Genomic DNA, 13,661 nt, shown 5'->3' with positions numbered 1-13,661 from the left:
TTTTTCATCAAAACTACATGTAATTACAAGGGGCTGAAGTGGTGCCTTTCGCTATTTTGGGGACCATTTCCCTGTATTGTGTGTACTGTATGTTTGTCATTTCCTATCAGTATGTGTACGCTCTATATGTTTTATGTTGTCATTAATGTCTATTTCTTACACAATCAATTCCAGATTTTCAGAAGAAGGTCCACACCTGACCCGACTTCCAGATGGAATCCTGGAAATCCTGGGCAACTACCTGTCAAAATGTAGTGATCAGTTCCTGGGGGGCTTCAACATAGAAGCCCTTGCCTTTGCAGAGAACATCCTGAAGTGCTTGATTGTCATGTGCAGGTGGGTCATTGGGGGTAACTGTAGGTGCTTGTAATGCTTGATTGTCCTGTGCAGGCAGGTTATTGGGGGTAACTGTAGGTGCTTGAAATGCTTGATTGTCATGTGCAGGTGGGTCATTGCGGGTAACTGTAGGTGCTTGAAATGCTTGATTGTCATGTGCAGGCGGGTCATTGGGGGTAACTGTAGGTGCTTGAAATGCTTGAGTGTCATGTGCAGGTGGGTTATTGGGGGTAACTATAGGTACTTGAATGCTTGATTGTCCTGTGCAGGCAGGTTATTGGGGTAACTTTAGGTACTTAAATGCTTGATTGTCATGTGCGGGCAGGTTATTCGGGGTAACTGTAGGTGCTTGAAATGCTTGATTGTCATGTGCAGGTGGGTCATTGGGGGTTACTGTAGGTACTTGAATGCTTGATTGTCATGTGCGGGCAGGTTATTGGGGGTAACAGTAGGTGCTTGAAATGCTTGATTGTCATGTGCGGGTGGGTTATTGGGGGTAACAGTAGGTACTTGAATGCTTGATTGTCCTGTGCAGGCAGGTTATTGGGGTAACAGTAGGTACTTGAATGCTTGATTGTCATGTGCAGGCAGGTTATTGGGGTAACTGTAGGTGCTTGAAATGCTTGATTGTCCTGTGCAGGCAGGTTATTGGGGTAACTGTAGGTGCTTGAAATGCTTGATTGTCCTGTGCAGGCAGGTTATTGGGGTAACTGTAGGTGCTTGAAATGCTTGATTGTCATGTGCAGGCAGGTTATTGGGGTAACTGTAGGTGCTTGAAATGCTTGATTGTCCTGTGCAGGCAGGTTATTGGGGTAACTGTAGGTGCTTGAAATGCTTGATTGTCATGTGCAGGCAGGTTATTGGGGTAACTGTAGGTGCTTGAAATGCTTGATTGTCATGTGCAGGTGGGTTATTGGGGGTAACTATAGGTACTGGAATGCTTGATTGTCCTGTGCAGGCAGGTTATTGGGGTAACTATAGGTACTGGAATGCTTGATTGTCCTGTGCAGGCAGGTTATTGGGGTAACTGTAGGTGCTTGAAATGCTTGATTGTTCTGTGCAGGCAGGTTATTGGGGTAACTAGGTACTGGAATGCTTGATTGTTCTGTGCAGGCAGATTATTGGGGTAACTATAGGTACTGGAATGCTTGATTGTCCTGTGCAGGCAGGTTATTGGGGTAACTGTAGGTGCTTGTAATGCTTGATTGTTCTGTGCAGGCAGGTTATTGGGGTAACTATAGGTACTGGAATGCTTGATTGTTCTGTGCAGGCAGGTTATTGGGGTAACTGTAGGTGCTTGAAATGCCTGATTGTCATGTGCAGGTGGGTTATTGGGGTAAACAATAGGGGGTTGAAATGCTAAATTGTCATGTGCAGCTAGGAATATTGAATTGTCACAAACAATTTTTTTTTCTGTTTCAGAAATTATGACAATGTGCCGCTCATAGCTTCTTGTGAATTTGTGAATCACACTGTTGTCATAGCAACTACTGTTGTTGATCAGGTAATTTTTTTTCCCCTTTCACATGCTTATTTTTATTGTAGAATAATATCAACAGTTGAAAATTCCTTCAATATAATTTTAGAATTGACTTTCACTTGTTCGAGTATGAACATTCATAGAGTGATGGACAAACTATGAATGTCGGAGTTGGTCATCATTGATCATGTTGCTGATGATCCTGAGGTGATTATAAGATGACTGTCACTGTCAGTCAAAGCATGGATTGAAGTTTGGGTGTGCCTTTCTTCATTTTGTTCACGAGGATTGGTTGTAGCAAGGATACTTTTTCAAGGCATGCAGTTAAACACTGACTTTTCCAGTGTATGCAGAAAACATCGAGTTCAAGATTAAATGTTCTGATTGATAAGATTTATTCATTCTGGTCAATTCTCGGGGGTTTCCCAAGGAATGTAGTCCATTAGTGGTTACTTCTCTTTGAAAAATACAGTCTAGTGAACGATTTATGAACGTCAAAATGTGATGCTTGTAAACTTCATGTGACCAGCCTCTTGTCCAAAATGAAAGCTGTATATCAGGTAAACTTCACATTAATATATCATTTACATATGTAACAACATTTAAGCACAGTATCTTTTTACTCAGCAATTCTTTTTTCTCCTACATGGAGGATGTTTGAAGTTGATATTTTCCTTCCAAATCATCCAACTCTTTGTCTTGAAAACTTCAGCCTCCCTCAAGTTTCCTTCGGCATGTTCAGTTGTATTATGACACTGTTCTTAGTTTTGTTTCTACATGTTAGAAGCGCAAGTTTTGTGATCTGTTGAAATTTTGTCATCACAAAGTTAAACTGACAGCCAAAGCCACTCATGATTCAGATATGTCGAGATATTGATGATCCTGCCAAACCAACTGACGGTCTCCTCTCCTTCGTGAAGCATGCCCTTCATCTGTTTGAGTGCCTCTATGACCCATACTTCATCTGGAGGAAGAAACTAAGATGGTAGGTAGGATGAAGGGAGCAACATATTGTTTCAGCAACAGATACAAATTCTTCACCAACAAAAGTCCTTTACCTGCAGAAAAAGTTATTTCTTGCAATATATTGCACTGGGTGGGAACCAATACCTCAGTCAGACTCTCCAAATTAACCTGCATTATTTTTGTGATAGCAGCAGCTGTATTTGATAGATTAACGTTAGGTGCTGCAGTTTGCTGTGCAGAGTTGCATACCTCGCTGTGCCAGGATCTGATGATCGCAGGTATAAATAAAAAGATTTCCCTGATTATGATCTTTTGTCCATCAGCATCATGTCCATGCTCATTTCACCAAAGTGTAATGTCTAGGACCTGTGTCACTTCGGGCACCATCATTAAGCTGTAGGGCTGTTTGAGATTTATCAGTCGCTGCATGAATTGGGAACTTTGGAAAAATTAAGTCCCAGTTTATTTTGTGTGGATGATTGGCAATAGGAAGCCATGCAGAAGTTTCTGATTGATGTGTAGTGTGTCGATGGGAATACATAAACACAGCGTTCATTGGAGAATAGCACATCTGTCTTGGTGGGAATAAGTGGACAGTGTGGGTAGAGGTGTAGAGTATAACATGTGAGTGCCAGCCTGTTTAAGTAGGCACACACAGAGATGCCAACCATTACTCATTTTTACCCCACTGATTACACCAAAGCTTCAGTTAGGGTTGGTATCTATGGACACAGTTTGGGTAAGAGAGCACTGTTGACATATTATGTAGTCAAACTAATGCAAAGTTGAAGATGATGGGGTGAATGAAAAGCCACCAAGGTATCTCATCACTACAACTGCATTCATTATCTTAGCACTGCAATCTGTTCCAGCTGGAAGATTGACAACACCAGGTTAAAGTTCCGCCCTGCCTTACTGCATAATGAAGTTGTTCCTTTCTTTCATGGTGAGTACTTCAACATTTCTTCACTACCTAGATTGGTAATGCCAACATTGATACTAAGTGATTGTTTTCTTCGGTCATCATTCGCTTAAATGTTCTTTGGGTTTTCTACAAGTGCTAAGTGTGGATTTAGGCCCAAATATGTGCCCAGTATCCCATGGTAAGTGTGGATTCAGGCCCAAATGTGTGCCCAGTATCCCATGGTAAGTGTGGATTCAGGCCCAAATATGTGCCCAGTATCCCATGGTAAGTGTGGATTCAGGCCCAAATGTGTGCCCAGTATCCTATGCTAAGTGTGGATTCAGGCCCAAATGTGTGCCCAGTATCCCATGGTAAGTGTGGATTCAGGCCCAAATATGTGCCCAGTATCCCATGGTAGGTGTGGATTCAGGCCCAAATGTGTGCCCAGTATCCCATGGTAAGTGTGGATTCAGGCCCAAATGTGTGCCCAGTATCCCATGGTAAGTGTGGATTCAGGCCCAAATGTGTGCCCAGTATCCCATGCTAAGTGTGGATTCAGGCCCAAATGTGTGCCCAGTATCCTATGCTAAGTGTGGATTCAGGCCCAAAAGTGTGCCCAGTATCCTATGCTAAGTGTGGATTCAGGCCCAAATGTGTGCCCAGTATCCCATGGTAAGTGTGGATTCAGGCCCAAATGTGTGCCCAGTATCCCATGGTAAGTGTGGATTTAGGCTATTTAGGGATTTTTAGAATGCATATTTGTTTTTCGTTTCCATGACAAGTTTGATTTTGATAGTGTTGTGTTTGTCAGGACCATATCTCTAAACCTAATAGGGGTTCTTTCCTGAAATTTTACACACACAAGGACGCCTATGGTTTTGTTGGAATTTGGCCGCCAGCGCGGGTGATTTTTCTGGTGCTTTATTTCATGTCTTTACAGAACCTATTGACATTTGATCTGATTCTTCCAAAGACCTCGTCCAAATGAGTGAAATGACCCTGGAAAATTATTTTGGCACATGTTATGAAACGTGTGAAATGGTCAAAGACAAGGTCACAAGATAGAAAATACCTCTACCATGAAAGTTTTTAAGTTACATCTTTCTTAATAAATCCAAACAGCTCACATGTCAATTATTATTGAAGGTCAAAGTCACCTATGCTATGTGGGTGCAACATACTTTATCTTGAATATGGCGCAAAGATTATTGACATTAGAGGATATTCCATTATGGACTTATTTCACATGTACCTGGAAAGTTTATAGTCACATGCTATGAAATCAAAGGTCAAGGTCAGGAGATCTCTAATAAGTTTATGGTTACACTTTCTCAAAGTTACGTTTCTGTATGTTAGAGAGAGTCAGTTAATTAATGACTGTTATGTTATGAGGGGCAGTTCCCTAATGCACATGAACACATTCTTTCAGATTGTTTCCAGAAGGAGAAATTGTCTACTGATATCCAACTACGTCTTTTACACGTATTTGGTGCCATAATGTCTGGGGCTCCGGTAAGGGCTGATGATGATATCATTTGTGTTAATGTTATAATTCTTTTTAAAAGAAATGTTTTACACATTTTGTTAAATGATGGTTTTAATGATAATAATAAGCCTAACCAGTCTGACTGTGCCAGGATCACCCAAACCCTCTTTGCTGCATTTTTTATTTTAATCTGTAAATAATAATAATAATAATAAAAAAATGAATGTATATGGTGATACACATGATTTTTACTAGCATTATTCTTTGTGCTCTGGAGAGTAAAACCACATTGATAGTCATACATTATGCAAAACCTATTGATATTTTCAAAAATATCACTGCGTTTTGCTTTTAGACCTGTTGTGATGTTTGCAGCATAATGCACTCAAGGCCATCACCCCGGCAACCCTAGATGTTCTCCTGAAGATTCTGTCCACCAATCAGAAAGAAGGTCCAACCAATGAACAGCGCCAGGAGAGGCTGTGTCTGAAGGACCTGGTATTGAAGAACATTGTGAGGATGGTCCACACCATCCATTGCTGCAGCCCTGACCAGGTTAGTCAACCAGGAAGCTGGGATCTTCTTAGGTTAGAAAAGTTTCCCATCAACGCATGCTTGTTGTAGGAGGAACTATATGGATCAGATAGTCAGACTCACTGATTTAGTTGATTGTGTGTCATAACATTGTTTGTTTGTTTTTGTTTAACACCGCACTCAGCAATATTACAGCTATATGACGGCGGTCTGTAAATAATCGAGTCTGGACAAGACAATCCAGTGATTGAGATCATGAGCATCGATCCACGCAATTGGGATACGATGACATACATCAACCAAGTCAGCAAGCCTGACCACCCGATCCCATTAGTCTCCTTTTACGACAAGCATAGTCGCCTTTTACGGCAAGCATGGGTTACTGAAGACCCATTCTACCCCGGTTCTTCACGGGGCATGTGTCATAACACAGATAACCCACTGCAAGATCTTCTAGAGAACAAATTGTCTCCCAAAGGAGAAATTTTGGTGAAGTCAAATAATATACAAAGGGACATAACTCCATAGCCTAAATTGGTGAGGGTTGTTGTACACCACTGTGAATAGTAGTGATGGGTGTTGGCCTGAATTTCATATGGCCATTTATTGCTATAATGATTCATGTATTGTGATACATACCACAATATATTGCATGCGTTCTTACATCTATATTTGGTCATGAACCTGTATAAAAATAACTTCACCTGCACATGTTATACAATGGCGTATTTTGTTGGATGTTGCTAGGATCACAATTGATACTATAGTAGACACATTATATACGGGAAACGGGTCACAAGTAACAGTTGCTAATTTCATAAGTTTATTTTGACTTGTCCATTGTTGTTGCTTATGTCACCTTTTCAAACAATATGAAGATATGCATGATTTTGAAAAATGCAACAGACTGGTATTTTCCTAACATATTGTGATATGTATTCTTTAGTATTTTACATTGCAGTAAACCGGTAATACCATGCACCTCTATTTATTAGAAATTTACTTTTTGATGCGATCATTCCGCCAATGCGTTTATCTGCGTTGCCCAGCTAAATTTATAAGGAACAACTCACTAGACACATCCCTCTCAAAAATAACATCATCCAGTATACGACTTCATCAAGTTGCAAGCACATGTTCGAATCTCCAGAAAAGACATCATGATGGAACAGTGTTTTATCATGAAATAAACCACACCTCATTCTTCATTTTTTTTTTGCTATTTATCGCATAGCTATTTTATATAAGTATATAATCAGAGTGTTTGTACTTGCTACATGGAATATTGACTGTGATTTGTACATTGCCAGCGCCAAGTGGAAGTGATTGAGGTGATGCAGGGGTACATGCAGGTGCTGCTGGCTCTACAGAAGGATGCCATAGACGCCCCCGAGACCGAACACAACATGCAGCTCACCATGATCAGTAAGACTAAATCTGGCCATGTAGTATCATCATGAGACGGAGAGTCAGTCATGCACAGAGCAGATGCCATCATGCATGAACTGATTATTCATACGCCTTTCCAAGAAGTATTGTTACAGTTTGAGTGGTTACTTCACCAAAATGCATGAAAATGGAAAGGATTTTTAGGAATAAAATGGAAGAAAGGACAGTATTTTTAGTAAAACACATGTCTTATTCTTCAGGAACCTGTTGTTAGGCAAAGACCTGTGGTTAGGCAAAGACCTGTGGCTTCACAGACAATCGATTGATTTATGACACTTGAATGCACAACCTTATCCCTAAAAGAAAAGTCATTCAACCAACACCAGCTTTAAAGTCAATGTCTTAGAATTTTACTTTAACCTCAATATTGTCTTTAAAATTCATGATAATTTTTTCTATCAATGTTTGTTTGATGGTGATGACTGTTTCTGAGTTTGATGAGTTGACTGTGCATGTTTCAGACACCATCAATGAGATGATGGTGTGCAATGACAGGGCTGCTCTACAGGTGCTCATGGTGTCGGGAGGGACCTTTAATGCTTTCATCTCTCTCTTACAACAAACCTCAGTAAGTAAAATGGCAAGAACACTTACTCCATGACAGCTTCTGTGGGGGTCCGTTTCAGAATGGATCCTCAGTCAGGGAATTTTTGTTTGTTGTAAGAGCTGACTGAATGAGTATCAAAGTGATTAGGTGCTGAGACGATCATAACTTCCATACTTATAACATGGACATCTTGGTATACCCAGTTCGGAAGTGTAGCAGATGTTTACTTCATCCTAGTATTATGATCCTGAACAAGATGCTTTTATGTTTCAGCTAACAGGCGCCCAGGCCCAGCAGCTGGCAATGTCTGTCATTAGAGTGATGCAGGTCATCCTCTCAGGATCCTCCAATGCCAAGGTGAGTGTGCACAAACTACACATTTCTACAACCTGACATTCATTGCTGTGTATGACTGAAATAGAACTGATTGCTACCACGATCACAATCATAGATGAACCCAGAAATCAAAATTACTCTCATGCCTTTTATAACTTTAAACTAGACTTATAAATGCATTAACTTGACAAATTTTGACAAAACAAAATGAGAATTTGTCTTCATGATGTCTTTTCAGCTGATGTTTAAAACCAAGGTTGGTTACATCAAGTTTGTGGAAGTGTTGAAGAGCCTTGGGCAGCCTTCAGTGGAACTGTTGAAATCTGTGCTCAACCTGGTAAGTGATCCTCATTGTGTTCAACAGGCTTGCAGTATCCAACAGACTCTGATCAAGAACATTGAGAATTAATCTGAACCATGAATTTTTGTTCCCTGGTCAAAATGTTACTCACTTGGCATAGTTTTATGTTCTTTTCAGTTTTAAAGTATTTCTCATGTTATGTTTTCACTAACAAACACAGGAAATTAATTATTATAATAAAATTTATTGCCTTATTGTAGGGATGGGACGATACACCAACTGGGTGATCCGATACATATCACAATACCTTGCTCACGATCCTATACGTATCACAACACTTGCATGTGCGTAAGCCATCTTTTTCATAGACAGGATTGAGAAATATCTGGCACCCAATCGGACTATAGTTGGCAGTGTACAGTATGGCGCAATGGATGAAAATATTTAAGTTTTCACTACTCATTTTCACTAGAAATTAGTTTTTGGTGTAACATTTATTAAAAAAATACATTTAATCTAAGAATCGATACTTGTTTCGAGAATTAAAAAATCGTGATCCACCAATGCATCGGTGCATCGTCCTACTACTACTTGTTGGTCATTCTGAAGATTATGTTACTTAACAGGAAATGTAGTGTTTGATCAGGTCATCAGCTTGCTTCTGGATTTTGAAAAATGTATGTAATATTCACCTTGTAAAAGTTTTCCATGAAGTTGTATTGTTGTGATGAGAATATTATAACGCACATGACTTTTTACAGTTGTATTTGGTACTTATAACATGTGTAAAACAATCAGAAAATGACAGTGGAAGTTAACAATGCTGCTAATTGCAGGAAACTATTGCACTCTAGGCCATTAGAGACAATGTCCTTAATGTGATTGCCAATCTCGTGTATGACTATAATGTAAGAATCTATGTTTAGGTCACCAGGTCCATCATCCCCACTCAACTTTGGCCATCGTTGAAAATGTTGGATATATGAGACAAGTTACTTCACAGAAACTTATTTCCCACATGTGGTGACAGGTGTTATGAATGTTAACATTCTTCAAGCAGTGTCTTGGTGCTGTTTTGCTGCCAAAGTTGAAGACATTTTCTTCTTGTACATGTCAGGTTGTTGAAGGCGAGTTCAGCGAGAAAGAAAAACACATCGTACACAACACACAGGCTGCCCTGATGCTGCTCCAGTGGCTGCCGGACATTCAGTCACATGACCTGCAGGTGTGGGTGTCAGAGCGGCTCAAGCTCCTGTGTGGGGCGGGACAAAGGAATCGTATGAACTGTTGCAATGAGGGCATGATCAGCACCATCCTGATGGTGTTAGACAGGGAGAGGCAGATCAACCATAAGGCTGTGGGTAAGTTCACACTATGTGCTGTGTGTACACCGTTGTGGTTCCCCTGATCAGGGCGTGCAAATGTAGGACATAGATCTATGGCAGGTTTCTAATGTGGATTGTTTAATTTATGGAAAAAGTGTACAATCCTCAGTATTCACCTGATGAACATGATGAAGGGGCAACAAGTAGCCCTGATACCTTGTTACATTAAAGACGCTGTTGTCCATAATCATTTCATGTCTTAATGTTCTTCCAACTTCTAATTGCCTACCAAAGACTTAATCCCAGAGGCATATTGACATAATTCCCAAGGATTCCATTGACCAATGACCACTGATGCATGCTCACACTGCTGCAACATCATTACCCCAATTGATGGATTGGTGTGCATTCTTCGTTTTCCAATCTTTTTTGTTTTCAAGTGTATAATGTCTTCTCCACATTGCACTTGTTCCTGTCAACAGGCCACTTGATTGGGCTGCTGGAGGCTCTCGGCACACACTCTGTGACAGCATCTGAGCTGAAGCAGCTCATCGGACATCTCCGACTGGATGAAGAGGAGAAACAGGTGAGACATCTAAGACAATGCTTTGTGTCATTGCTGGATGTAATGGAATATTAAGAATGATAAGAGTTAAAATCACAGGTTATACCCATGTTTGTTACTTTCACAATCTCATTAAAATCAGATCTTAGTTCTCACTACCGCTAAACAAAGATCTGAGAACACCCCGTTACTGGTCACGTCAGACTGACCTTACACGAACTTGGACCGACCAATGGAATGACTGAAAAGAAATCGACATTAGCCAATCAGAAGGCAGCTTTCTTGTGCTTTACGCCACTAATTTCAAATTGGCGACCACGCTTCGAAACTTATTTTGACTAATTATTTATTAAAAAATTGAAACCTGAACAAAAGAACCTTCTGGAATGGCTAATAGATGGTCTACATTGTATGGATTCAGTCTTTAAGCCCGTAACTATTGTTCGGAATACCCCGTGTTAAAGTTTTCGAGGTTGCATGATTAGAAATCACATTCCGACTGTCACTTCCATGATCTGTTAAGCGTCGCTCTGATTGGTCGGATGAAAGGTCATTCTGACGTGACTCCTAATGGGATGTCCTCAGATCTTTGTTTAGCGGTAGCGAGGACTAAGATCTGATTTTAATGAGATTGTGACTTTCCAGATCATTTACGACCTGCATCACTTTAGGCATTCCTCCTAGGCGATGGTGTTAATGAGATACTGTTCACAGCAGTGATAATTTGATTTAATTATGCAGTCACTATATGGCAGAGCTGTCTATATATGCCATGTTTGATATGTTACTATGTCTGACATGACCTGTTCCAGAGGCCGTACTGTACAAGATTCATGCGCGCTGTGTCCACCATGGCGAGGAGAGAGGGCAGGGAAGGAGCGCTGCACTTCTTCGACATTCAGGAGCCTGGTGATGTGAGCTGAATATCTAGTAGCATCATTCAGTAGAAAACATGATACAATTGGAATATTGCTGTCAAACAAACAGGCCTTGTCCAAAACAAGTCCAGTGTGAAATAAAAGAGTTATTCTGATGTTTAATTCACAGTAATACAATTGATATCATCATTACGTTATATAAAACAACACTAATAAGGAAAGCACCGTCTCACATGCAGACATCACAAACTAGTCAGGGACTTGTGAGTGAGTGCTTTGGCTAGAATTTCTGCAATAATCTCTTAGGCTTTAAAAAATAAAAGATTTGGTTCTCAGGCAATGGCTTTTGAAAATATATAGTGTGGGCAGGCGGCATTTATTTTGTTGTTCAAACTAGCATGTAACCCCAAAACAGTTGCATCAACCTGGGAAAGGTCCTTCCTACATCAATGTATTCCTTGATGAGTAAATACTGGACTACAGTATTTGACTTCCATTGGACTACCATTGTGTGCATAATACACACATACGATGAATTTCGATTTTATTTCACAACACTAAGACGTTATCGTGAGCACACAACACTAGATGTCAACAAATCCATACTGAAGTATGCAAGTTAGTCTTATTATTACACTATTTGGCTATAAAAGTGTTCATTGTGTATCAGGACTTACATAAATTTTGTAATCCAATATATTTAACTTTTATCCAAGATTTCATTCAATTTTGGTTTCATTAGTTTCGGCCAAATAGTGTATGAACTGATCTGCAAATCACATCAACTCACCATGAACTCGCCTTGAATCGAACACTAGTCGTTAGAGATACAAAGTCTTTGGGCTTCCTATCACTGTATTGAATTTTTTTTTCAGTTATGACATTGGCCATGTCATTTAGTATGTTTTAAACTAAATCACCCATAGATCTGGGAGACAAATAAACATGTAATCTGAATCTATGCGTATGAAACATTGTCCAACATATAGTACACAAATACAATTGAATTTGTAAATCAAAAGAAGCGCACAAACTCCTATTGCCGCCATGACCATAACATGAGATGCGCTGTAAAGCAGTGTGCATGTAAAGAGAAGTAACTGCACACTATACTGAATTCCGTTGTTTTTAAGTATTGTAGCTTTTTCACTGGATTTTGTGATGACGACGGTGCCTAAGAACCGATACTCTTTTTTTCCGCCATATTAGTTTTATTTTGTCTTTAAGGTAAAAATTATTAATGTCTTCTAGGGTATCTCCCTCCCGGGGTTGCGGAAATGGCCAGGTTCAGGGTATGCTGTACATGCATGGCTTTGTCTAGACGTGGAGTTTGACGTCACTCATCACAACCTCCCCGACAGGCACATCTACCGCAGACAACTCTACAAGTAAGAACTGGCATCCATTTATAGAGCTGTGACTGTGCTACACACTGTTTTGTTTTGTAAGACAATAGGAATACTGAGAACCTATATATAACTTACTACCTCTACCAGCAAGCATCATGACATCAGCATCTGTTCCTCCCTGTAGTTTCCCCAGCACCGGAGGTAACGGGTTTGAGGCGTTCTTCACGCCGGACGGAGTCCTGGTGGTGGCAGTGTACAACAAGAAGGAGTACAGCAGCGTTCTCGTCCCAGAATGTCCTCTCAGAGACGGACAGTGGGTAGGTCAAACTTGACACAGAAGTTACGTTCTGAGCCATGACTTAATAAAGTGATGCTAAATCAGAAATATAGTGCTGTTGGCACCTAGGCAAAGAGACGAAGCTTACAGCTAACAGTTCAGTCTAGATCTAAAACTAATCAATTACATTAAGTAATACGTTACCACTGTTATACCGAGGCTGTTGTCTCCCACAACTGCTGCTATAGCAAAATCTACCACAGAGATCTCAATTACCTCATGCAGCACGTGCGTAGCCACCTAGCTGCCATGTGACACCCTTCACTCTTGTCTCCTTCGTCTGCTTAGCAAGACATGTTTTCTCCTGCTGCAGCGTTCCTGGAAGATTTGGTGATATTTATTATAGTTTATTCTCTAATAAACTGTGCTTTTATGGGGCGTTGCGGTAGCTACGCTTGGTTATAATTTTCCCGCCAAACGGAAAATTTTTCCCGCCCTTTTTTCTCTATACTTGCGGGGTTCGCGTATGCACGTTGTGTTTTACGTTTCCCCTGTTCTTGTATGTTTTGGGGGTTAACATAACTTATTTCTTTAATAAAAGTTATATGTGTATGTTATATGTTCACATTGCTCGTTTATTTTCTTGTGAAAATGCTCGTTTGTGAATCGTTGTGGTGCGTGCGTTGTAACCATGTTTTGTTCTTTGTTTATAGCAAACAATGTCTGACATGGATATGTCCCCAGTATCCACCCCCTCTACCCCTGCTCCTCGGAGTTGTGGGGTGTGCAGAAAGTTTTTGTCATCCCGGGATCCCCACGATCGTTGCCCGCGGTGCAGGGTTCCTTGCGGGGACACCCGGTGTACCCTGTGCGAAGGTCTGGGGCCTGCGGAGTTTGAGCGGTACCGGCTGTACGTACAGTCCGTCTC

At 40.6% G+C, this 13,661-nt stretch overlaps 1 protein-coding gene across 2 annotated transcripts in view; it reads left to right on the top strand.

The window, feature by feature from the left end:
• Window positions 1-13,661, top strand: part of LOC124132135 (neurobeachin-like protein 1) — an 89,002-nt gene that overhangs the window by 13,489 nt on the left and 61,852 nt on the right. Inside the window, exons 3-17 of one of the 2 annotated variants that reach the window (XM_048382117.1) lie at window positions 175-336; window positions 1,759-1,840; window positions 2,677-2,801; window positions 3,655-3,728; window positions 5,116-5,198; window positions 5,548-5,727; window positions 7,017-7,131; window positions 7,617-7,723; window positions 7,976-8,059; window positions 8,277-8,375; window positions 9,457-9,700; window positions 10,147-10,250; window positions 11,042-11,143; window positions 12,359-12,495; window positions 12,641-12,773. In XM_048382117.1, the coding sequence (XP_048238074.1) occupies window positions 175-336; window positions 1,759-1,840; window positions 2,677-2,801; window positions 3,655-3,728; window positions 5,116-5,198; window positions 5,548-5,727; window positions 7,017-7,131; window positions 7,617-7,723; window positions 7,976-8,059; window positions 8,277-8,375; window positions 9,457-9,700; window positions 10,147-10,250; window positions 11,042-11,143; window positions 12,359-12,495; window positions 12,641-12,773 (1,831 nt within the window). Of the gene's footprint in view, window positions 1-174; window positions 337-1,228; window positions 1,242-1,758; window positions 1,841-2,676; window positions 2,802-3,654; window positions 3,729-5,115; window positions 5,199-5,547; window positions 5,728-7,016; window positions 7,132-7,616; window positions 7,724-7,975; window positions 8,060-8,276; window positions 8,376-9,456; window positions 9,701-10,146; window positions 10,251-11,041; window positions 11,144-12,358; window positions 12,496-12,640; window positions 12,774-13,661 lie in introns of those variants that run through there. The other variant, XM_048382118.1, reaches the window with a different exon arrangement.

The sequence above is a fragment of the Haliotis rufescens genome, unplaced genomic scaffold (assembly GCF_023055435.1).
Source record: "Haliotis rufescens isolate VD_foot unplaced genomic scaffold, xgHalRufe1.0.p SCAF_4, whole genome shotgun sequence".
Classification (NCBI taxonomy): Eukaryota; Metazoa; Mollusca; class Gastropoda; order Lepetellida; family Haliotidae; genus Haliotis; species Haliotis rufescens.
The sequence above is the reverse complement of the archived record's forward strand: the minus strand, read 5'-3'. Positions and strand labels throughout refer to the sequence as shown.